The sequence below is a fragment of the Lethenteron reissneri genome, chromosome 47 (assembly GCF_015708825.2).
Source record: "Lethenteron reissneri isolate LAM-NWPU_2019-01 chromosome 47, ASM1570882v1, whole genome shotgun sequence".
Classification (NCBI taxonomy): domain Eukaryota; kingdom Metazoa; phylum Chordata; class Hyperoartia; order Petromyzontiformes; family Petromyzontidae; genus Lethenteron; species Lethenteron reissneri.
In genome coordinates, this window is record NC_083825.1 from 4269058 (window position 1) to 4294270 (window position 25213).

At 56.9% G+C, this 25213-nt stretch overlaps 1 protein-coding gene across 1 annotated transcript in view; it reads left to right on the forward strand.

Annotated features, from left to right (window-relative positions):
* Nucleotides 1-24056, forward strand: part of LOC133354341 (microsomal triglyceride transfer protein large subunit-like) — a 36208-nt gene extending 12152 nt beyond the window's left edge. Inside the window, 18 exon segments of the mRNA XM_061571104.1 lie at nt 3152-3298; nt 4871-4978; nt 7373-7495; nt 8452-8591; nt 9856-10012; nt 11411-11568; nt 12755-12929; nt 14639-14746; nt 15326-15406; nt 15408-15563; nt 16113-16381; nt 17651-17748; nt 19838-19962; nt 20738-20944; nt 20946-21068; nt 21247-21371; nt 22944-23114; nt 23813-24056. Coding sequence (XP_061427088.1) covers nt 3152-3298; nt 4871-4978; nt 7373-7495; nt 8452-8591; nt 9856-10012; nt 11411-11568; nt 12755-12929; nt 14639-14746; nt 15326-15406; nt 15408-15563; nt 16113-16381; nt 17651-17748; nt 19838-19962; nt 20738-20944; nt 20946-21068; nt 21247-21371; nt 22944-23114; nt 23813-23996 — 2655 coding nt within the window. The 3' untranslated portion in view covers nt 23997-24056.
* The last annotated feature ends 1157 nt before the right edge of the window (nt 24057-25213 follow it).

Below are 25213 nucleotides of genomic sequence, written 5' to 3' on the forward strand. Positions count from 1 at the left end.
ACCACCACCTCCACCACCACCACCCACCACCACCCACCCACCACCACCACCACCACCTCCACCACCACCCACCTCCACCACCACCACCACCACCACCCACCCACCACCATCACCACCACCACCCACCACCACCACCACCATCACCACCACCACCTCCACCACCACCACCACCACCCACCACCACCACCATCACCACCACCATCACCACCACCACCACCACCTCCACCACCACCTCCACCACCACCACCTCCACCACCACCACCACCACCCACCACCACCACCATCACCACCACCCACCACCACCACCACCACCACCACCTCCACCACCACCACCACCACCCACCACCACCACCACCTCACCACCACCACCACCACCATCACCACCACCCACCACCACCACCACCTCCACCACCACCTCCACCACCACCACCTCCACCACCACCACCCACCACCACCACCACCATCACCACCACCCACCACCACCACCACCACCTCCACCACCACCAGCACCACCACCCCACCACCCACCACCACCACCACCACCTCCACCACCACCACCATCACCACCACCACCCACCACCACCACCACCACCATCACCACCACCACCACCACCACCATCACCACCACCTCCACCACCACCACCATCCACCACCACCCACCACCACCACCACTCACCACCTCCTGACCACTACCACTCACCACCACCCACCACCACCACCACCATCACCACCACCACCACCACCACCACCTCCACCACCACCATCACCTCCACCACCACCACCACCACCACCACCTCCACCACCACCCACCACCACCACCCACCACCACCACCACCCACCACCACCACCTCCACCAACACCACCATCACCTCCACCAACACCACCATCACCTCCACCACCACCACCTCCACCACCACCTCCACCACCACCACCTCCACCACCACCACCACCACCACCACCCTCCCCACCACCACCAGCACCTCCACCACCACCACCACCACCCACCACCACCACCACCACCACTCGACCACCACCACCATCACCACCACCCACCACCACCACCACCTCCACCACCACCTCCACCACCACCACCTCCACCACCACCACCACCACCCACCACCACCACCATCACCACCACCCCCACCACCACCACCACCTCCACCACCACCACCACCACCAACCACCACCACCACCACCACCACCACCTCCACCACCACCACCATCACCACCACCACCCACCACCACCACCACCACCATCACCACCACCACCATCACCACCACCTCCACCACCACCACCATCACCACCACCCACCACCACCACCACCACCTCCACCACCACCACCATCACCACCACCCACCACCACCACCACCATCACCACCACCACCCACCACCACCACCACCTCCACCACCACCACCATCACCTCCACCACCACCACCACCACCACCTCCACCACCACCCCACCACCACCACCCACCACCACCACCACCCACCACCACCACCTCCACCAACACCACCATCACCTCCACCAACACCACCATCACCTCCACCACCACCACCACCACCTCCACCAACACCACCATCACCTCCACCACCACCACCACCTCCACCACCACCACCCACCACCACCACCCACCACCACCACCTCCACCACCACCACCCACCACCACCACCCACCACCACCACCCACCACCACCACCTCCACCACCACCACCCACCACCACCACCCACCACCACCACCTCCACCACCACCACCCACCACCACCACCCACCACCACCACCCACCACCACCACCTCCACCACCACCACCCACCACCACCCACCCACCACCACCACCTCCACCACCTCCACCACCACCCACCTCCACCACCACCACCACCACCCACCACCACCACCATCACCACCACCCACCACCACCACCACCATCACCACCACCACCACCTCCACCACCACCACCACCACCCACCACCACCACCATCACCACCACCATCACCACCACCACCACCACCTCCACCACCACCTCCACCACCACCACCACCACCACCCACCACCACCACCATCACCACCACCCACCACCACCACCACCACCTCCACCACCACCACCACCACACCACCACCTCCACCACCACCACCATCACCACCACCCACCACCACCACCACCTCCACCACCTCCACCACCACCACCTCCACCACCACCACCACCACCACCCACCACCACCACCATCACCACCACCCACCACCTCCACCACCACCACCATCACCACCACCCACCACCACCACTGACTTTGGTGGTCGTCGTTGTTGCTGCGTCTTGAAGTGGTCCTGTTCATGGGTGGCGTTTGGTGGTTGGGAGGGGCACGGGGGGGGGGGGCAATGCACCCCCAAACTGGCCACTTTTATTAATGTATTTTCAGTAATTTACCATTAAGATGAAAACAAATGTAATTGTATGCACCCACGATTCCGAATGTGGGGGACAAAGCGAGCCCCTCCCCCCCTCCATAAATAAATAGAGAAGTGAAACTCTGCCTCTGGTGGTGTCGACACGATTTGAGTTCACTGGTTCTGGGTCTCCCAGTCAGTATCTGACGTGAATCTCGTAAAATAACAAATATAATATCCCCCCATACCTCCTATTTAAATCAGTCTCAATTGAGGGCAAATTTTTGCTTTTTCCCTCCAGCTGCCCATTGCTGCGGGAGACAAAGGCGGCCAGGCGTGGTGCTGACCACATCACCCCTTCATGTGCCATCTTGACTTTCAGAGGGACTCGCTAATGGCACTTGCCCCAACAGACTGTTGGGGCAAGTGCTGATAGCGAACACTTATGAAGGCCGACATGGCACACGTATGGTCGCCGGCACCACGCCCGGACCACCTTTGTCTCCCCAGTGGCGATGTTTGTACACCTCCCCAGGTACCCATATGAGACTGAGTCGACCTAGAGGAGGCCCAGGACCGGTTCAGATAATCGTTACTGCTGGTGGCTGTAAGCGGGAAGCGAACCCCGGATTGTCGGGTTCAAAGCCCGGTGCGCTAACCGCTACACTACCGCTCCCCACTCATTTGCACATACGTACTCGCGCGCGCACGCATGCTATTTGTACGTACACTCAAGCGTGCATGCTATCTCTGTGTCCACTTGCCCGCAGTTCGATGGGTTCACCGTCCATGCGGGTTCTCTTTCTGCCGACTCCAGTTCTGAGGCCGACCCTATGGGGACTCAAGCGGCTGCCCTGGGCCCCAAGGTTCAGGCGGCACTGGGGACCCCGTGGCTGATCCTGTGGGATAGCGGGAAGGTGACAACCGCGAGCCCACACCGCCCTCACACCGCCCCCACACCCCCTTGCGATGTTAGCAAGCCGCTGGAGCCTCGCACTTTTAAATCGTCATCTAGATTGGAAACGAATTTCTTTAGAACTGCTTTTTGTGTTGAGTTTGTTGCCCTTCCCCCTGCACCTGCCTACGTACGGTGCAAAAGAAGTTCTACGGACATAAATGCATACCGTGTTACCGGTGCAGTGGCAGACAGCGGCCCAGGCGCTGCTCATATGCGCTGCTTGCCACAAATTAACCCACAAAACCTCGCTGATCACGTCAAGCAGCATAAACCATCACACGAACTCCGGTCATCCTCGCCGCAGGAGCTTTCGGCTGCTGGCCATCGAACAAAGACGGTGGTCACCGCATCGCGCGCTGTCAGAAGCGCTTCTGTGGCCGTCTGGAACGCTCTTCCTTTCTGATAGCCGCAAGCCACTGGGAGCTACGCACTTTAAAATAATTTAGATTGAAAACGCATTTCTATAGGGCTGATTTTTGCATTTAGTCCGATTGTCTGCGTACGGTGCGAAAGGAGGTAAACATGCAGACATAACACGGGTGGCTACGTACGGTGCGAAAGAAGTTCAACATATGCACGCGCAGTGCTTCTCGTCCACCCACTGCTGGAAGAGAATCCCTGCCCACGCTGCCGTGTCGCTCGTGGCGCTCGTTTGACCGTAGGTCGCCATGCCGGTCAGTGCAGGCTGCTGATGGAGTTGTGTAGAAGCACAGCAGCAGCATCGCGATTGATTCTTGTTTTGCGGGACTGCTCCTCAACCGCTGCGCCGTGTGGCCCCGCAGGCAATATCGCAGCCTGCCGTGCGTGATGGTCACCCATCCGGGTGCTTTCCAGGCTCCGAGGTCTGATGAGATCGGGCGCATTCCACGTGATTCGATGATTGCTCATCGTGGCCATTTAAGATGAGTGAGGCGGCACTACTCACTGGCGGAGTCAGTGGGGGGGAGAGGGAACGTACCTCCCCAATGATCCGACTGCCGTGACAGCGAGCAATGTACAATCCAGAGGATCTCAGTGATCTCGATGAAATCTACACCCCGGCGTATTTGAATACCACGACCCTCGACTCTCCCACCGACGATGCCGGGGCGCGTGTGTGCGTGTGTATGTGTGTGCATGTGTGTGCGTGTGCGCGTATGCGTGTGTGCGTGTGCATGTGTGTACGTGTGTGCGCGTGTGGATGCGTGTGCGTGTGTGCGTGTGTGCGTGTGCATGTGTGTGTGCGTGTGTGTGTGCGTGTGTGTGCGCGTGTGTGCGCGTGTGTGTGCATGCGTGTGCGCGTGTGCGTGTGTGCGTGTGTACGTGTGCATGTGTGTGTGCGTGTGTGTGTGCGTGTGCGTGTGTGCGCGTGTGTGCGTGTGCGCGTGTGCGCGTGTACGTGTGTACGTGTGTGCGTATGTGCGTGTGTGTGCGCGTGTGTGTGCGCGTGTGCGCGTGTGTGTACGCGTGTGTACGTGCGTGTGTGTGTGTGTGTGCGTGTGTGTGTGCGCATGTGTGTGTGTGCGTGCGTGTGCGCGTGTGCGAGCCGCAGGTGCCGGAGATGCACGTGGTGAGCGGGGAGCCCACGGAGGTGGTGAACCTGAAGCGGGGCGTCTCCAGCCTCCTGCAGCTGCAGCCCCAGACCGGCAACGCCACCGAGGTGCGGACAACTTGGACGCTCTCTCGATCTCTCTACATCTCTCTCTCCTCACCTTGTCACATCGTGCCGTCAGGTCGACTACGACCTCGAGGTTCACGATTCACGGCCAGACTCCGCCATGCACAGCCACCCGTGTCTCGCTGCCTCTCGTAGCGAGGCCAGCCGGTGTCCTCGTTGTCGTCCGTCAGAGGTCGCAACCGGGTACCCGATACCCGTACCCTACCCGATACCCGGCTATCCGTACCCGGCCGGGTACGGGTACGGGTAGCCGTTTGCGACTCTGGTGCGGCCGGGTACGGGTAGGCCGTGAGTCACTGGTGAGTAACCGTTTGTCACTCATTTCGGGTAGGGTACGGGTACGGGTAGGGAACGGGTACCCATTTGCGACCCTGGTGCGGCCGGGTACGGGTACGGGTAAGGAATCAAAACCCGTTTGCGACCTCTGTCGTCCGTCCACCTCCTCCGAGGTCGACCTCTGTCCCTGCCACCTTCTCCATTCACAAGCAGAGACAGATTACTCCGGTCCGGAGGTCCTCACAATGGTGTCCTGAGTTTGTCATTTTGCGCTTCGCGAATAGGGCCTCGTGTGGCAGAGTGGCACCGATCTCTCTTGGGACAGACGCGTTTGATGTTATGGCTGTCCGTGGTATACATATCATTCTTCTCCAGCACCACATCTCTCCCTCTCTCTCTCACCGCTGCCGATTAATTGTCGATCGGTAAATCTTTTGATAATTGGTTTTTTACCCTTTTATCTGGCAACAAAACTGACACCTTTTTTACGAGGAGTCATGTTTGCATAGACCACAATACCTGCAGTCATAATGCAAACAAAAAACATAACTCTGATAATGTATGCACTGTCATGTGACAGTGCATACTTTATCAGTGTGTCAGTTTTGTTGCCAGATAAAAGGGTAAAAAAACAACTATCATATTTTTTACTGGCAAATTAGGTACCAATGGCAGTAAACCTTTATCGTATGTGGCCAATATCGCCCTCAATCAAGCAGGCATCGTCGGCGCGCGTTGTAGCGGAACGGGAGCGGCACAGCGGCGCAGAGCGACGTTGTACACCGATTACTCACTTGGGAAGCCTCATAATGACTTCGCCACCTAACTGACAGACACATGCCTACTTGCAGGCCGCTGCTGCGGTCACCGCACATCGCAGAGGGGGCAGCTGCCGCTGGGTGGTCCCCTACCGCAAGGCGTCCCGAGATATACTGGATGAGAGGGCTCGATCTAAATAGTTAGTGACGTTGATTATGATAATATTCATGGGACCTTTTTGTCCGGTATCCAAGATGATGAAAAATAAGAACAGGTTTTACCCTTTCTGGCAATTACAACGGCTGCTAAGATGTTCGAACGCCAAATAGGTACCTTTTGCAAGGCATCAAATCTCCATTAACCACACATACGTGTGGCAAAAACATTTACACAAACATGCTCTGATAATAATAGATGGCATTGCCTTTGAAACTGATTGGCCTACACCAGAGACGGCCTTCTTTAGGGCCTTGAGTCACCGGTGTTAGACCAGAGAACAACGGCGATATGTGAACAGTACAAAGGCAAAGCAAGTATCAGAATACTTGTAGATATAAGTGAACGATATGTCATTGATATAGTTATATCGTGCATATCACCGCTCGATATCGTAACACCTGTGTTATTGCCAGAAAGGGATGAGGATAATGATAGAGCTGACGGTCACTTAACATGGAGGACTGTGAACAGAATGATCCCCCTCCACCCCCTCCTCCCCTCCTCCCTCCTCCCTCCTTTTACCCCCTCCTCATTCCCCCCCTCCTCCCCCCTCCCTCCCTCCCTCCCCCCACTCCCCCTCCCTCTTTCTCCCCCCCTCCTCCTCCCTCCTCCCCCCTCCTATTCCCTCACTTTACCCCCTCCTCATTCCCCCCTCCTTCCCCCTCCCTCCCTCCCTCCTCCCCCCCTCCTCCTCCCACCCCCTCCCTCCCCCTCCTCCTCTCCCCTCCCCCTCCTCCTCCCCCCTCCCTCCTCCCCCCCTCCTCCTCCCTCCTCCCTCCTCCCTCCTCCTCTCCCCTTCCTCCCCCCTCCTCCCCCTCCCTCCTCCCACCCCCTCCTTCTCCCTCTCCCCCCTCCTCCCCCCTCCGCCCTCCCTCCCCCTCATTCCCCTCCCTCCTTCTCCTCCCTCCTCCTCCTCCCACCTCTTCCCTGCCCCCTCCTCTATGCCCCCTCCTCCCTCCCCCCTTCCTCCTCCCTTCTTCCTCTTCCTCCCTCATCCTACCCCCTCCTCATCCCCCCCCTCCTTTCTTCTCCCTCCCCCCCTCCACCCCCCTCCCTCCTCCTCCCCCCTCCTCCCTCTTGCCCCCTTTTCATCCCTCCCTCCTCCGGCCCCCTCCTGTGCAGGTCGACGCCTCGGGCGAGTGCCAGGTGACGTACACAGGGGCCGCCGATCGGCTCATCAAACGGAAACTTCCGGGAAGCTGCGTCCACCCGGAGGATCGCGTCATGGGTTCGAACGAAGACGACGTGAGGCTCACCTCCTCACCTCGACAAGTCCGAGGGATTTCCCCCCCCCACCACCTCCTCCCGCCAGCCGAGCCAGTGGTGGAATTCCCACGTTCCTATTGGTGGAGGCACATTCTGCCAGCAGTGTCTTCAGCAAGGCATTTCAGAGCCGCACCTTTGCCTCCTATCTTTGTTACGATAGCGGACATCACGAGGCACCCCGCCCGTGAATTAGGCCAGTGTTTTAACAACACAGCTCGTTTAAACGTTAGTTATTAAACGGTGGATGGGTGCCGTGAGTGGCGTGCGTGCGTGTGTGTGCCCTCGGAGCGCGCTTGACCTCGGTGTGCGTGTGTGACCTTGGCACCCATGTGTGACCTTGGCGCGTGCGTGCGACCTTGGCGTATTTGTGTGTCCTTTGAGCGCGTGTATTTGACCTTCGCGAGCAGGTGCGTGACCTTGGCGCTCTTGTGGGATCTTGGCGTGCCTGTATGACCCTGGAGCGTGTGTGTGACCTTGGATTACTTGTTTGACCTTGGCGCGCGTGTGTGACCTTGGATTACTTGTTTGACCTTGGCACGTGTGTGTGATCTTGGCGAGCGCGTGTGTGACCCTGGTGCGTGTGTGTTATTTGTTGCGCGTGCGTGACCTTGGCATGCACGTATGACCTTGGCACGCGTGTGTGACCTTGGCGTGCGTGTGCGACCTTGGCGCGCTTGTGTGACCTTGGCACGCGCGCGTATGATCTTAGCAAGCGTGCGCGATCTTGGCATACTTGAGTGACCCTGGCGCACGCATGTGACCTTGGCGAGCATGTGACCTTGGCGCACGCCAGTGTCCTTGGAGCGAGCGTGTGACCCGAGCGTGTGTCAACTTAACACGCGCGTGGGTTACCTTAGCGTACGTGTGACCTTGATGCGAGCCTGTGACCCGGCGTGCGTGCATGCGTGCATGTGACCTCGGCGTGTGCGGCTCAGGCGCTGGGCGTGCGCCGCGTCGTCTCCGCGCACGTCGAGCTCTGGCTGGAGGGCGACGCCGTGGCTCGCGCTCGCTCCATCGAGCGACACGCGATCACCTCCAACCTCCAGCCCGGCGTCGGGGTGAACGTCACCAGCAGGTGCGTGCGTTCACCTGCACAGGAGGAGGGAGAAGCTGGATCATTCCGTTTGCGGAACCCTCGCGTTCAGTGCTCATCATCTCTATCATCATCATGATGATTTATTTTGCTGCTATCAATTTCCACGTGATCAGCCACTTTGTTGAGCTTTCATTTGTGAGCAGGTCGTTTATGAAAAAGAAGCTAGTAGCTCTGTGGGCTTTACCTGGTAAGACAAGAACAAATGTTTAGTTTTATTTGTGTAATGTCTTAAGTGATTTGTTTACTTTTGTTGCACTCCTATCGTGTTTTTGCATTCTTTGTTTTCGTAACGTTCTGACCCGTTGACTGGACATCTATCAAAAGAGCTTTAGAGCTCATCGGATTCCTCCAGTATAAATAAATATTGTGTTTGTGACAGCTGTGGTGACGGTGGTGGTGTGGGGAGCGGTGGTGTAGCGGTTAGCGCGATGTGCTACAAACCTAGCAACCCGAGTTCGATACCCGCTCACCACCACCAACACCAGTGGCGATATCTGAACCAAATATACAGCAGGTGTCAGGGTGGCGATCGAACCCACGACCTCCCGCACACCAGGCGAGGTAGTTGACATATCCTAGCCACCGTGATGATGATGAGAGAGAGAGACGCGCCAACTCCACATACACAGCAGGCATCAGGGTCGCGATCGAACACACGACCTCCCACACACCAGGCGAGGTAGTTGACATCTCCTAGCCACCGTGATGATCACGAGAGAGAGAGGGAGAGACACGCCAACTCCACATACACAGCAGGCGTCAGGGTCGCGATTGAACCCACGGTCTCCCGCACACCAGGCGAGGTAGTTGACATCTCCTAGCCACCGTGATGATGATGATGAGAGAGAGACGCGCCAACTCCACATACACAGCAGGCGTCAGAGTCGCGATCGAACCCACCAGGCGAGGTAGTTGACATCCCCTAGCCACCGTGATGATGATGATGATGAGAGACACGCCAACTCCAAATACACAGCAGGCTTCAGGGTCGCGATCGAACCCACGACCTCCCGCACACCAGGCGAGGTAGTTGACATCTCCTAGCCACCGTGATGATGATGATGATGAGAGACACGCCAACTCCAAATATACAGCAGCAGGCGTCAGGGTCGCGATCGAACCCAGGGCCTCCCGCACACCAGGCGAGGTAGTTGACATCTCCTAGCCACAGCGGCGCCCCAACAGCCCCTCCGAAGGCTTCGCGTGGGGACCTTCACCTTCGCCGTCTTGTCGTGGAGCGCAGGCAGCAGCTGCGACTGGTGAAGCGCAGCCGCTGGAGCGGCGTCGCGCTCACCGCCGCCGTCGCCGCGGACGCGGCGCGGAGCCTGGACCCGGCGTACCGCGCCGTGGCACTGCCGCTGCGCCACGAGCCCCTGCCCAGCCGGCAAACGCCGCCAACGGTAACGTGCAGCGCCCGGTTAGCCCTGTGGCGAGTCTGTGGGTCTCCACGTGTGCGGTCTGTGGGTCTCTGCGTGAGTCCATGGGTCTCTAACTGTGTAGTCTATGGTTTTCTTTGGGCGAAGTCTTTGGGTTTCTGTGTGTGGAGTCAATGGGTTTCTAAATGTGGAATCTGTGGGTTTCTGTGTGTGTAGTCTATGGGTCTCTACGTGATGAGTCTATGGGTCTCTATATGCAGAGTCTATGAGTCTGTAAGTGTGTAATCTATGGGTCCCCTCCCTCGCCTTGCAGCGCCTCCTGGTAACAGCAGGGCTGAGTGTCTCACTCGGGATCGTCCGGCTAATAGACTCACACAGACACCCATAGACTACTCATATAGACACCCATAGACTACTCATATAGACACCCGTAGACGACTCACACAGACACCCATAGACGACTCACACAGAGACCCATAGATATCCATAGGCCGCAGTGTAATTGCACCGTCTGCACACACGGTAGTTATGCCACAGCCATGCCACACATGCGTTCAGGCATGGAGCACTTTTACTTTTTAATTGATTGAGTCCTAATTAGGCATTTAATCTCAGCGCTGTGGGTCACTGACGCAGTGATTCGTGGGTATTTCTGAACCTGCGGTGTTCCCCGAACGCAATTTGATTTGCGGTATTGGCCCACTGAGAGGCGGGGACCCTGTATGGGCAGTTGTAGGATACAGGTCAGAGTCTTCGGTACGAAGTGAAGCAAAAATAGTTCAAATTTTGTTTGAACGGAAATACGCACCCTGCAAGGGAGATCGTACCACCGCCTTCTTCCGCCGGCAACTGATGTCTTAACCTGCTGACGATAGCATTGAGGCATGGGTCCAGAAGGCTTTCTAGAGCTTAGACGGCTAATGGCGATGTTCTGTTAACGTGATAAACCTTACTAGTTGGCTGTGTCGGGTGGTGGCGGGTTTAACGACGCATTTATATTTACGCGATCTAACCCAAAAACCTTCCATTGTAGACGATGATGACGATGGACGATGCTGATGATGACGAGAGTGATGATGATATTGCTGATGACGATTATGATGACCATGATGATGATGTTGATGACGGCGATGATGACGAATTATTATGATGACGATGATGATGACGATGATGACGGCGATGATGTTGATGCCGACGACGATTAGGATGACAGTTATGTGAGGATGATGTTGTTGATGCCGATGACGATTATGATGACATTCATGACGACGATTATAATGATGATGATGTTAATGACAGCGATTATGACGACGATGATGACAGCGATTACGACGACGATTACGATCACGGTGGTGATGATGATGTTGATGACGATTATGACGATGACGACGACAACTACGACGATGTCGATCCTGCGCGCAGGTACCGAGCGTGCTGGCCGCGTCGCGCCGCTTTCTCCGCGGCGACTCGCTGGCCTCGCGGGACGCGGCGAGGGCCTTCCTCTCGCTGGGCCGGGCGCTGGCCGCCCTCCCCGCGTCCACGCTGCTCTCCATGCTGAGGGCCGAGGAGGCCGAGACGCTGTGAGTCGCTCCGCCGCCGTCGCCGCCACGGTCAGAATCGAGTGCGGTGTGCGCACGTGCGTCTGGATCGCTGAACAACAACAACAATAAACAACAACAACAAACAACACCGCCACTGCCGATGCGGAGCTGCTGAAGCAGTCCTACATGCGCGCGTTTGTTCACGTGGCGACTTTATTGAATGGCTGTGGGTGGAGAAGGGTTCGCGACACGCATTGAACTCGCGCGATCTGACCAGAAAATATCGGAATGAGAATTATTTATTCATACCGGAGGAATGGTGATGATCATCGTCGTCATGATGGTGATCGTCATAATTTCCCATGGGCCCCCCTCTCTCTGCTACAGCCCCGGATTTACCGCCGTCTTTTCTGTCAACATCTCCCCGCACTGCACGAGATGTTAACTTCCTCGCCTGGTGTGCAGGAGGTCGGGGGTTCTATCTCGACCCCGACGCCTGCTGCTGTATATTTGTAGTTTGCGGTGTCTCTCTCTCCGTCGTCGCGTGGATTTTTCTCTGGGCCCTCCGGTTTTTCCCTCACACATTTAGAATCAACATCACGCGTTTGGAGAATTTGGCTACAGCTATGTATGTCCACGCGTTAAGCCACTTCGTTGAGCTATCATGTGTGGGCAGGTCGCTTCTGAAAAAGAGCTACATCGCTCGGTGGGCCTTACCTGGTAAAATAAATGAAATACTTAATTTTATCTTCTTGGTTCTTTCGGTAAAGTCACGTAGAAGGGAAATAATAAAATAATAAAAATATAACATAATAAAATAATTCTCACGACGTTTCGGCCACAACGCAAGCAGCCGTCCTCAGGTGAAGAGGACGGCTGCTTGGGTTGTGGCCAAAACGTCGTGAGAATTATTTAAGAATGTTTTATTATAATTATTTAATTATTTCCCTTCTACGTGACTTCACCTGAGGACGGCTGCTTGCGTTGTGGCCGAAACGTCGTGAGAATTATTTTATTATGTTTTATTATTTTATTATTTCCCTTCTACGTGACTTTACCGAAAGAACCAAGAAAATGAATCCCTGCAGTCACGAAAGCTTTAAATCGATACTTAATTTTACTCTCTTCCCCACTCTCATTCCCCACTCTATCCACTCTCTTCTCTCTCTCTCCGCTCTCTCTCCCCCCAACTCACCCCCCCCTCCCCCACCACCGCCCCCCCCAGGCCACAGCTGCTGGACGCCGTGGTGTCGTCGGGGACGCCGGCGGCGCTGGAGGCAACGCTCGACTACTTGGACCTGGGCGGGGATGAGGAGCGCCCGCGGGAGCTGTCGGAGCGAGCGCTCTACTGCTGGGCACTCGCCCCCAGCCCCTCGCCGCTCGCTCTGCAGCGCCTCCTGGTACCGTAGACTACTCGGACTACTCGCGTAGAGACCCGTAGACTTCGTGCATAGAGACCCATAGACTACGTGCATAGAGACCCATAGACTACTCGCGTAGAGACCCATAGACTACTCGCGTAGAGACCCATAGACTACGTGCATAGAGACTCATAGACTACTCGCATAGAGACCCGTAGACTACGCGCTTAGAGACTCGTAGACTAGTCGCGTAGAGACCCATAGACTACGTGCATAGAGACTCATAGACTACTCGCGTAGAGACCCATAGACTACTCGCGTAGAGACCCGTAGACTACTCGCGTAGAGATCCATAGACTACGTGCATAAAGACTCATAGACTACTCGCGTAGAGACCCATAGACTACTCGCGTAGATACCCGTAGACTACTCGCGTAGAGACCCATAGACTACTCGCATAGAGACCCGTAGACTACTCGCGTAGAGACCCGTAGACTACTCGCGTAGAGACCCGTAGACTACTCGCGTAGAGACCCGTAGACTACTCGCGTAGAGACCCATAGACTACTCGCATAGAGACCCGTAGACTACGCGCTTAGAGACTCGTAGACTACTCGCGTAGAGACCCATAGACTACTCGCATAGAGACCCATAGACTACTCGCGTAGAGACCCATAGACTACTCGCGTAGAGACCCATAGACTACGTGCATAGAGACTCATAGACTACTCGCATAGAGACCCGTAGACTACGCGCTTAGAGACTCGTAGACTAGTCGCGTAGAGACCCATAGACTACGTGCATAGAGACTCATAGACTACTCGCGTAGAGACCCATAGACTACTCGCGTAGAGACCCGTAGACTACTCGCGTAGAGATCCATAGACTACGTGCATAAAGACTCATAGACTACTCGCGTAGAGACCCATAGACTACTCGCGTAGAGACCCGTAGACTACTCGCGTAGAGACCCATAGACTACTCGCATAGAGACCCGTAGACTACTCGCGTAGAGACCCGTAGACTACTCGCGTAGAGACCCGTAGACTACTCGCGTAGAGACCCGTAGACTACTCGCGTAGAGACCCATAGACTACTCGCATAGAGACCCGTAGACTACGCGCTTAGAGACTCGTAGACTACTCGCGTAGAGACCCATAGACTACTCGCATAGAGACCCATAGACTACTCGCGTAGAGACCCGTAGACTACTCGCGTAGAGACCCGTAGAATACTCACGTAGAGACCCGTAGACTACTCGCGTAGAGACCCGTAGACTACGTGCATAGAGATCCGTAGACTACTCGCGTAGAGACCCGTAGACTCACACAGCGACCCATTGACTCACATAGAGACCCATAGACAAATACAGAAGCCCATTGACTCTCATAGAGAAACCTCGAGACTCACCACAAGGCTTCGGCGACCCAAGTGGGTGTCACGTGACTTGTCGCCTCCACAGTATTTGGCTGCTGCTAGACATTCCCACATGGTGATGAGCCAGGTTGCTTATGAAAAAAAAAGCCATATAGCCCAGGGGGTCCTTAGCTGGTAAAATAAAAAAAACACGTGGTTTAGTTTAGTCGAAGTATCTGGATGCACTAGCCGTCTGCTGACAGCGTTGCGGTACGAGTAACAACAACAACAATTGTTGTTGTTGTCGTCATCGTCGTTGTTGTTGTTGTTGCGAGTGGTGCGTAAGCCGTGATGAGAATCGCCGTTCTCGCCGGGCTCTCACCGCCGGCTAGGGGCTGGCCAAGGACGAGACGGTGGCGGCCGAGACTCTGGACGCTCTGCTCGTGGTGCTGGGCGCCGGCCTGGGGAAGCTGTGCCGTGCCGGTCACTGCCAGCAAGCGGTGAGCGCAGCCGGGGCCATCGGTCCACTGGGCGGGGGGGGGGGTGGAGGGAGGCCTTCATCCAACGGTAGATTGATCATGGCTGATGATGATCAGTGTTCATGTATACTTAGAGATCTCTTCTAGATTTGAAGCTTTCGTGACTGCAAGGATTCATATTCTTAGGTTTTTTCGGTAAAGTCAAGGGACTTGATACAGCAGTCGTGCTGTGACGGTTCCGACCTGAAGACGGAAGCTTGAGTTGCCTCCGAAACGTCGTGATTTTTATTTAATTTTTATTTTAGTAATTTAAATTTTTTACCTACGTGACTTTACCGAAAAAACCTAAGAATATACTTAGAGATCTGCTTCTTCTCCTTGTTCCGTGTGGCATTTTCTTTGGGGATTGCAACAGATTACAAATAGATTTTTTGAGATTTGATATCCATCCGACTGCTTCAGGAGCAGCCCTGTATAGCCTCTTCAAAACTCTCCACTCTAAACTGACCTTTAACCCCGACTCGTCCTGGCCATTTACCCTGCGCTGCTGTTGTTTATCCCCCGGCACCCCCCCGCCTCGATTCGTCGTTGCCCCGGCAGGCGGCGAGGGAGACGCTGGCGCTTCTGATCTCGACGCTGCAGGGCTCGGGATCGCCGGAGGGACGCGCCGGCAGGGAGACAGGAGCGGCGCGTGGCGGCGGCGCTGGCGCTGGGCAACGCGGCGTTGCCCGAGGCCCTGGAGCCGCTGCTGAGCACCGCCGAGAGCCCGGAGCGGCGCATGGCCACGGCGGCGCTCGACGCCCTGCGCAAGTTCCCGCCCGGCAGCTTCACGCCACAGGCAACCGCCGCTCTCTGCTCGCTCGCTCGCTCATTTGCTCGATGGATAGCTCGCTCAATTGCTTGTTCGCTGGGTCCCTGACCCACCGACTCACTCGGGTACCTACTCATTCACTCACTTACTCTCTAGCTCGCTCAATCACTCATTCCCTGGCCCACTGACCCACCGACTCACTCGCCCATCTACTCATGCGCTCGCTTACTCTCTAGCTAGCTTACTCAATCATTCGTTCACCGGCCCACTGACCCACCGACTCACTCGCCCAACTACTCATTCACTCGCTTACTCTCTAGATAGCTCAATCACTCGTTCACCAGCTCACCGACCCACCGACTCACTCGCCCATTTAGTCGTTCACTCACTTACTTTCTAGCTAGCTTACTCAATCACTCATTCTTTTGCCCACTGACCCGCCTACTCGTTCACTCGCTTACTCGCTAGCTCACTCAATCACTCGTTCACCGGCTCACCGAGCCACCGACTCACTCGCCTCCTGCATCCTTCTCTTGCACCCCCGCCCCCCTTCCCTCCCTGGCCGTGTGTACACAGACAAAGCGGCGACTGAACCGACTGTTCCACCACGGCCCCGTGGCGGGGGGCCGCCGGGGCGGCCACGACGGAGTGGCGCGCTCCACTTTGGCAGAGCTGCTGCTGAGCGCGGAGCCGTCGCCGCAGGAGGTGCGCAACCTGCTGCTGTCGGTGGGCACCAGCGGCAGCAGCAGCGGCAGCAGCAGGAGAAGCAGCAGAGTCCACGCCGAGACCGGACGGCTCCTGTTGCGCCGCACACGCGCCATGCTCGCCACGCGGCACCCCTCCAGGTACCGGTCAAGGGATCCACGCTCGCTCGCATTCACTCACTCGCCCTCGCACCCACTCAACCACTCTCGCTCTCATTCACTCACTCACTCACTCACTGACTCACTCTCACACACGCTTACCCACTATCGCTCTCATTCGCTCACTCGCTCTCACACCCGCTCACCCACTCTAGCTCTCATTCACTCACTCACTCTTGCACCCGATCACTCACTCTCGCTTTCATTCACTCACTCACTCTCTCATTCACTCACTCACTCACTCACTCTCGCTCTCAATCACTCATTCACTCACTCACCGTCGCACCCGCTCACCCACTCTCGCTCTCATTTACTCACTCACTCTCCCTCTCATTTACTCACTCACACTCGCACCCGCTCACTCACTCTCGCTTTCATTCACTCACTCACTCTCGCTCTCAATCACTCATTCACTCACTCACCCTCGCACCCGCTCGCCCACTAACGCTCACATTCGCTCACTCACTCTCGCACCCGCTCACTCAATCTCATTCACATTCACTCATTCTCATTCACTCTCACACACTCATTATCATTCACTCTCACTCACTCTTATTCACTCTCACTTAATCAGACTCTGGGCGTGCTTGCCCGGGCAGCCAGAGGGGGACACGTGCAGACATGGCAGTGGTGGTGATCTCAGTAAGGGGAGCGGTGGCGCAGCGGTTAGCGCCTGCGCTGCACTACGAACAAGGCGATTCGATATTCTTAGGTTTTTTCGGTAAAGTCACGTAGGTAAAACATTAAAATTAATAAAAGTAAAATAAAATAAAAATCACGACGTTTCGGAGGCAACACAAGCTTCCGTCTTCAGGTGGAACCGTCACACAGTCGTGGCTGTGACGGTAGCTTAAAATCTAGAATTAGGCGATTCGAGTTTGATTCCCGCTCACGGCCACCGACACCACTGACGATTATCGGAACCGGAACTGGGCCGCTGCGAGGTCGACGCAGTCTCAAATGAGTACCTGCTGTGGTGTGTAAAAACATCGCCACTGGTGAGACAAAGGCGGCCGGGCGTGGTGCTAGCCACCAACCCCCTCGTGTGCCGTGCTGGCCTTCATACGTGCTCGCTAACAGCACTTGCCCCAACAGTCTATTACAGGCTATACGGGGGATCTTTGTTTTTGGTGATAATAGTCATGACGACAGTGATGATGATGACCATGCAGCTTCTGATGGTTATGATGCAGTTGATAATGATTGGGTTGACGGTGATGAAGATGATGACGCCGCACGGTGACGTTGCAGTGCAGCCATCCGGGAGGTCCTGCGCGACCCGCTCGTCAACAACTACGACAGATTCTCTACTGCTGGACTGTCCTCGTCCCGCTCCGGATACGTCTCACGTGCGTCCCCACCACCACCACCACCACCATGCACTACCACCACGACCACCACCACCACCACCACCATCACCCTCACCACCACCACCACGACCACCACCACCACCACCACCACGACCACCACCACCACCACCACCACGACCACCACGACCATCACCCTCACCACCACCACCACCACGACCACCACCACCACCATGCACGACCACCACCACCACGACCACCACCCTCACCACCATGCACTACCACCCCCACCACCACCACCACCACGACCACCACGACCACCACCACGACCACCACCCTCACCACCACCTCCACCACCACCACGACCACCACCCTCACCACCACCACCACCTCCACCACCACCACGACCACCACCCTCACCACCACCACCACCTCCACCACCACCACGACCACCACCACCACCACCACGACCACCACCCTCACCACCACGACCACCACCACCACCCCCACGACCACCACCACCACGACCACCACCACGACCACCACCACGACCACCACCACCACCCCCACGACCACCACCACCACCACGACCACCACCATCACCCCCAACACGACCACCACGACCACCACCCTCATCACCACGACCACCACCCCCACCACCACCACGACTACCACCACCACCACGACCACCACACTCATCACCACCACCGCCACCACCACCACCACCGCCACCACCACCACCACCACGACCACCACCCCCACCACGACCACCACCACGACCACCACCATCACCCCCACGACGACTACCATGACCACCACCACCACCATCACCCCCACCACGACCACCACCACGACCACCACCTCGACCACCACCATCACCCCCACCACGACCACCACCACGACCACCACGACCAAAACAACAGAGATCCCCCGTAAAGCCTTCATAGATTGTTTACCACCACCACGACCACCACCACCACCACAACCAAACACCATCGACTCGTCTGAAAACACATTCACTTTCTCTTCCCTATCCGTCCGTGTAGGGTTGTCTTCCTTCTTCGTTTTAATGCTTAGGGTTTAAAAAAAGAAAATGGGGATCGTGTTGTAAAAGCGTTGTGAGGCCTTGTGTGAATGGCGCTACGGTATATACACAACTGACCTTACTTAACTTACTTCTCTGGTTGGGTGTACATGACCCATCATCCGTGACCAATTGTGTTAGCCATCGAACAAAGACGGTGGCCACTGCATTGCGTGGCGCTTTCAGGTGCGCTCTTGTGGCCGTCTGGAACGCTCTTCCTACCGATATTAGGAAGCCACTGGAGCTATGCACTTTTAAAATCTCGATTGGAAACTCGTTTCTTTAAAACTGCTTTTTGTATTTAATTTGTTGTCATTTCCCCGCAACCTCCAGCTAACATGCTCGGCTACGTACGGTGCGAAAGAAGTTCAACACACATACGTACCAAAGCACCCGATCCCATCGGCGAAACCATGGAAAGTTAAGCCAGATTTTGAGCCTGGATAGCGCTTGAATGTGTGACCACCACGCGCATGCGGGTTGGCGTAGGGCTCACGGTGTCACGTGGTGGGCAGTGGAGGGCAGTGCAAGCACGATCCATCGTTGTCCTGAACTTATACGCTCCCACGTCTACGCTCGCCGGCTTCGCCATTTCGCATCGGCCAGCGTGGAGAAGGCCGATCGGATTAACCCCCTCCCCCCGCCCGACCCGCCTGGTGTGGGGAGGCCTTCATCCAGCAGTGGATTGGCAAAAGGGGTGTGCGTGTCCGCGTGTGTAGATGCAAAGCACATTAGCTGAACGATGCCGATTGATATCTGCATTGTGTCATCGACAAACAACGCCGTGGGTTCACCTTGTAGGTTCCGGCTCCGACGGACGGGATCTGTAGGCTAACATCGGAGAGGCTGATGGAAATTTGTCTTGAGAGCCAGTGAGGCTTCCCCTTGTCAAATGAATGCATCCACGGTCTAATCACGCTGGGGAGCTCGCCCAGCTCGCGAGATCGTGCGACACATTCCTTGGGGAGGAAACTGTAAGGAAAAGAAAAACACGTTGTCATTAGCGTTCATTTACCCCTCGTTCTCTCGCCTCCCTGCACCCCCCAGGAGGGCGAGGATCGACGGTGATCTTTGACCTGGACCTGCTGTTCTCCGACACGGGCATGCTGAGGCGGAGCGACCTGGAGGTGCTGGTGCGAAGTGGCGCTGGGCAGCAGCTGCCAGCGCTGCAGGTGAGTGTCAGCCTCCTCCGCCCAGCGCTACGACCTAAACCAAACTATCAAACTCAACAATTTTTTTCTATTTTACCAGGTAAGTCCCCGCTGAGCTGCGTAGTTCTATTTTCCAGAAGCGACCTGGCTATCACAAAATGATGGTTCAACGGAAGTCGCTCATCACGTGGACATTTATAGCGTGATGTTGATTCTGAATGTGGAGGAAAAAAGCGGAGGGAACGGAGAAAAATTCACCCGACCAAGGAGAACAACATGCAAACTCCAAATATACAGGCGGCAGGGTCGGGATCGAACCAGAGGTCGCAAACGGGGTTTGATTCCATACCCGTACCCGTACCCGGCCGCACCAGGGTCGCAAACGGGTACCCGTACCCGTACCCGGCCGTACCCGTACCCGTACCCGGCCGTACCCGTACCCTACCCGTACCGGGCCGGGTACAGGTAGGGTACGGGTATCGGGTACCTGATTGTGACCTCTGGGATGAAGCCATGTTGCAGGCGCGGGTGGGTTGATTCTAGGAACTTGAATTGTGAGAAGAGACAAGACGTTGGGAAATGAGTGACAAACAGTTACTCACCAGTGACTCACGGTCTACCCGTACCTGTACCCGGCCGCACCAGGGTCGCAAACGGGTACCTGTACCCGTACCCGGCCGGGTACGGGTAGCCGGATATCGGGTAGGGTACAGGTATCGGGTACCCGGTTGCGACCTCTGGATCGAACCCATTACAACTGTGATGACGCTGCCAATCTCCGCCTTGGCCCTCGCAGGTTTCCCTGGAGGCCGAAGGCTTCGACTCGTTCGTCGGCGGAGACGTGCCAGCGGAGGACGACGCAGACAGACGCAGCGACGTGGGCACGGACGAGGAGATGGACAAGAAGGTTGACCGTGATCACGAGCAGCAGCAGCAGCAGCAGCAGGAGGAAGAGGAAGAGACGACGGACGTGACGGCTCGCATGGCGGCCGCGCTGCTGGGCAGTGTCGCTGCGCCCCGTCACGTTCTTCCGCGGCTACGCCGACCTCCTCACCAAGATGTGGGCCTCGGGCAGCGAGCCCACGAGCGTGGCGCGTGCACTCGCCCTGCTGCAGAGACACACGCAGGTGAGGCCCTGCTTCGCAATGGATCTATGGGTTCGATCGTGTCAGTAAAATGTGTCGTACACCCTCCCTCCAGCCAACGCGACCGTTGTCACGTGAACAAACGTGCCAAGCGGGTACTGCTTCAGCACACGCGGACAAGTGCCACTCCGTTCTGTCCGTCCGTCGCGCGCACGCACAGATCTTGAGGCTGCAGTCCGGTCTCCCTACCGTGGTGGAGATCGAAGCGGCCATGGGGCTGGACATCATGGGGGTGATGGAGGTCAGCCTGTGGAGTGCCCAGTCGCACACGCGCATCAACAGCCGGTGAGAAGCGGGGCTCTCAAACCTCCCCCCCCCCTCCCCCGAAGAAACGCCGGCGCTCTCCTTCACAAAATTCTCTGGCACGTGTCGTGACGGCTACTGGTCCGTCCGGTGCTCGCCGAGCTGCGGTGGCTTTCGGTTACAAAGTCGCACTCATCGCACAGAAAGTCCTCGCCACAAATGAACCACATCAGCTCGCTGATCTCGTCAAGGAGCGTGAACCCGTCACGCGAACTCCGGTCGTTTTCGCAGCGGCTTTTGGCTCATCGCGCGGCGCTTTCAGATGCGCTTCTGCGGCCGTCTGGAACGTTCTTCCTTCCGATATATTAGGAAGCCACTGGAGTTGTGCACTTTTAAATCTAGATTAAACACTCGTTTCTTTAGAACTGCGTTTTGTGTTTAGTTTGTTGTCCTTCCCTCGTACCTTCGATTAGCACGGTTGACTACGTACGGTGCGAAATAAGTTTAACTTATATAAATATATAAATACCAAACATCCCAGGTTGCACCCAATCCCACCAGCGAAAACACGGCAAGCTAAGCAGGGTCTTTGAGCCTGGATAGCGCTCGAATGCGTGACCCCCCCCCCCCCCCCCGTGCAAACGGGTTGCCGTAGGGCTTGCGGTGTTATGTGGTGGGCAGCGGAGGGCAGTGCAAGCCAAATTCATCGTTGGACTGAACTTATACGGTCCCACGTCTACGTTCACCGGCTTCACAATTCCGCATCGACCAACACACTTACAGTCCATACCCGAGGTCACCCAGCTGGGTTTTCAGTGCTTTGGAGGCAAGGGTTTGGTAGATCACGCAGAGATTCATGAAAGTCGCAATCCTGCTGGGCTGGGAGTTGGCCACGAGTGAGGAATTGGTGTTGTTTGCGATAGATTCACGTCAGCAGCCCATTCAGTCAGTGCGGGATTATCCTCGAAGCACAAGTAGCTACATATGTAGCTACGGGCCCCGCACTTTCAAGGGCCCCGCGCTGCATGCTTTCAAGCTATCAATTCCGGTTCAGTGATTCTGCACTTGCTCTATTGTTGTAGTACTAGACTGCCTTCAACTTTTACGAGCGACTGGGTGTTTAAGGGTAGAGATTTGTCGTATTGTCTGGCTGTATAGCAAATGAAAAAATACAATTACTTTACTATGCAAGTAAAACATTTGTGTTTTAATATTTACGTGTTTTTATTTTATATAGGGCCCCTTTATAACATTTGCTACAGGCCCGACACTAGCTTAATCCGGCACTGCCTGCAGCACCACTCGAGGAGCTACCTTGCCTTTTTTGAACGATCTTTAAAAAGTGACTTTGATTCTTGAATGAAATCGCGATCGTCAATTACGACAATTTACTTAATCCGGGGGAGAGGCCTGGGGGGTTGTCACGGGGCGCGGTGGTGAATCGTTTCATGGTTTCACCCCTGCGAGGTGACCAGCTGGTGGCAGTACAGCAAGCGGGTCCGTGGCCGCATCTGAGCGGGCCTTCAATCTCCCCCCGTCTCCGCTTGGCTCGCGAACGTTGCGGCGGCGGTCGTTGCTTGTTGACATTGTGTTCGTGCGGTGCGGCGAGCGCAGGGGAGCGGTCGTGGTGACTGCTGGGGCGGTGGTGGACGTGGGGGCAGTGAGACGGGAGCTGCGAGTCTCCTGGGACGCGGTGTCCCGGTTCGACTTCCTCACCGGAGTCTACTTCTCCGACTCTCCCAGCGTCTTCTGCATGGAGGTGCAGCGCGGGGAGACGCCCACCAGGTGGGAGGAACGCCCCATCGTCAACCGCCGCCACAGCCACCGCCACCGCCACCACCACTACGGCCGCCACCACCGCTACCACCGCCACCACAGCCACAGACACCACCGCCGTCACCGCCACCACGGCCACAGCCACCACCGCTACCACCGCCGCCACCGCCACCGCCACCATCGCTGCCACCGCCACCACAGCCGCCACCATGGCCGCCACCACCGCTACCACCGCCACCACCGCCACAGACACCACCGCCACCACCACCGTCACCGCCACCACGGCCACAACCACCACCGCTACCACCGCCACCACCGTCACCGCCACCGCCACCACCGCCACAGCCACCACGGCCACAGCCACCACCGCCACCACGGCCGCCACCACCGCCACAGACACCGCCACCACCACCGCCACCACGGCCGCCACCACTGCTACCACCACCGCCACAGACACCACCGCCACCACCGCCACAGACACCACCGCCACCACCACCGTCACCGCCGCCACGGCCACAGCCACCACCGCCACCACCGTCACCGCGACCGCCACCACCGCCACAGCCACCACCGCCTCCACCGCCACCGCCACCACCACCACCACCATAGCCACCACCACAGCCACCGCCACCGTTGTATTTCCCGTCCCCTTTGCGTGCCGCTCAATCGCCGGCTGCTGCCGCCCCCCCCCCCCCCTTCCTCCGCAGGACGGAGGTGGTGGCGTCTTCGTGGGCGGCGTCGGACGACGAGGAGGGACCCGAGGAGGCGTCGCGCCGCTGGACGGGGTCCCGCGTCGCTCCGGCCGCGGGGCTGCCGCTGCACGCCGAGAACTCGCGCGCCTGCCGCTCGTTCTTCCCCGACGGCGTCGCCGCGAGCGCCGGCTGGGTCTGACCAGTGGCGATGTGTTTAATCCCCACATCCCATCACCGCGTCTTGGCCTCACTCATCGAAGGCGGGGGGGGGGGGGGGGTGAAGCTACGGCGCGTGGGGTAGGGGGGGGTCAGACAGACGCGGGTCTCCCCGCACCATTTCAAAATCGGCACGTGAATCGAAATTTGTCCGTCGCCGTCTTGGCCTCGCTAATCGGGTACTCGAGTATTTTAACAACCGGGCAAAAAACGCCACTCCCTTCAGCAGCACAAACTCAACATGCTCGTCGATAATGCTTCGAGTGTTCAATGGAAAAGTAATTATAGTAGGCGGTGACATTTTGGACAACTGCCCTTCCGGCCTCTCTGTGCTGTGAGCAAGAAAGGGGCCCCATTGCCTGACTCGTCGCCTGTCGCAAGCGCTCTCCGGTTTACGACGCCCCCCACGTTTGCGACGTTTACGAAACGCCGCCGTGGATCGATTTCACGACGCAGAGCACGTGATGCGCGGGACGCGTTCGAACAGAGTCGGTCCGGTTTTCCGATGCGACCTTGGCGTGGAGGCTTTTGTTATTTTCTCGAGTGTTTGTGTGCGGATGTTTACCCGTCAAACCCCGTTACGCGTGGCCGATAAGAGGAAGATAAAACCACACACACACACACATCGGCAAGTGCTGTTCCTACCGTTTCTACCGTCTACGGGAAAATAGGGTCCAATTGACAAAGGCGGCTTCCAGCGACGTATTGCGACGTCGTAAAAGCGGGGACCGCCTGCGTGTACCTGTCCACTTGAGGCCACGGTTTTATTGAGGAGTCGTCAACTGCATCTGTGCCCCCCACTGCCAACGCAGCAGCAGCAGCAGCTGCGTCCCCACGGGATGCGTGGAGGAAACGGTGGTCGATGGGAGGTGTTCTGTTATTGAATGATGTGGGCGACTCAGAGGCGGTCACATTGGCTCCTTTGAGGCGACAGGTTCTAATCCAGTGTTGCAGCCATTTCGTCGTTCTCATGTTTACACAAGATTCTCAAAAAGTCCGGTGAGTCGATGGTCTCAGCCCAGCCACCGATGACCGTGCCAAAAACAAACAACTCACCCGAATTAATAACAATTGGATTTTAATTTAATTCTGCTGATTCCAGCCCCTGTGGACCCAATGAACGTTGAACCGTTGTGTTTTCTATTTAAGTGCCGTAAGTCCTACGATAAGCGCGGTTGGCTACGTACGGTGCGAAAGAAG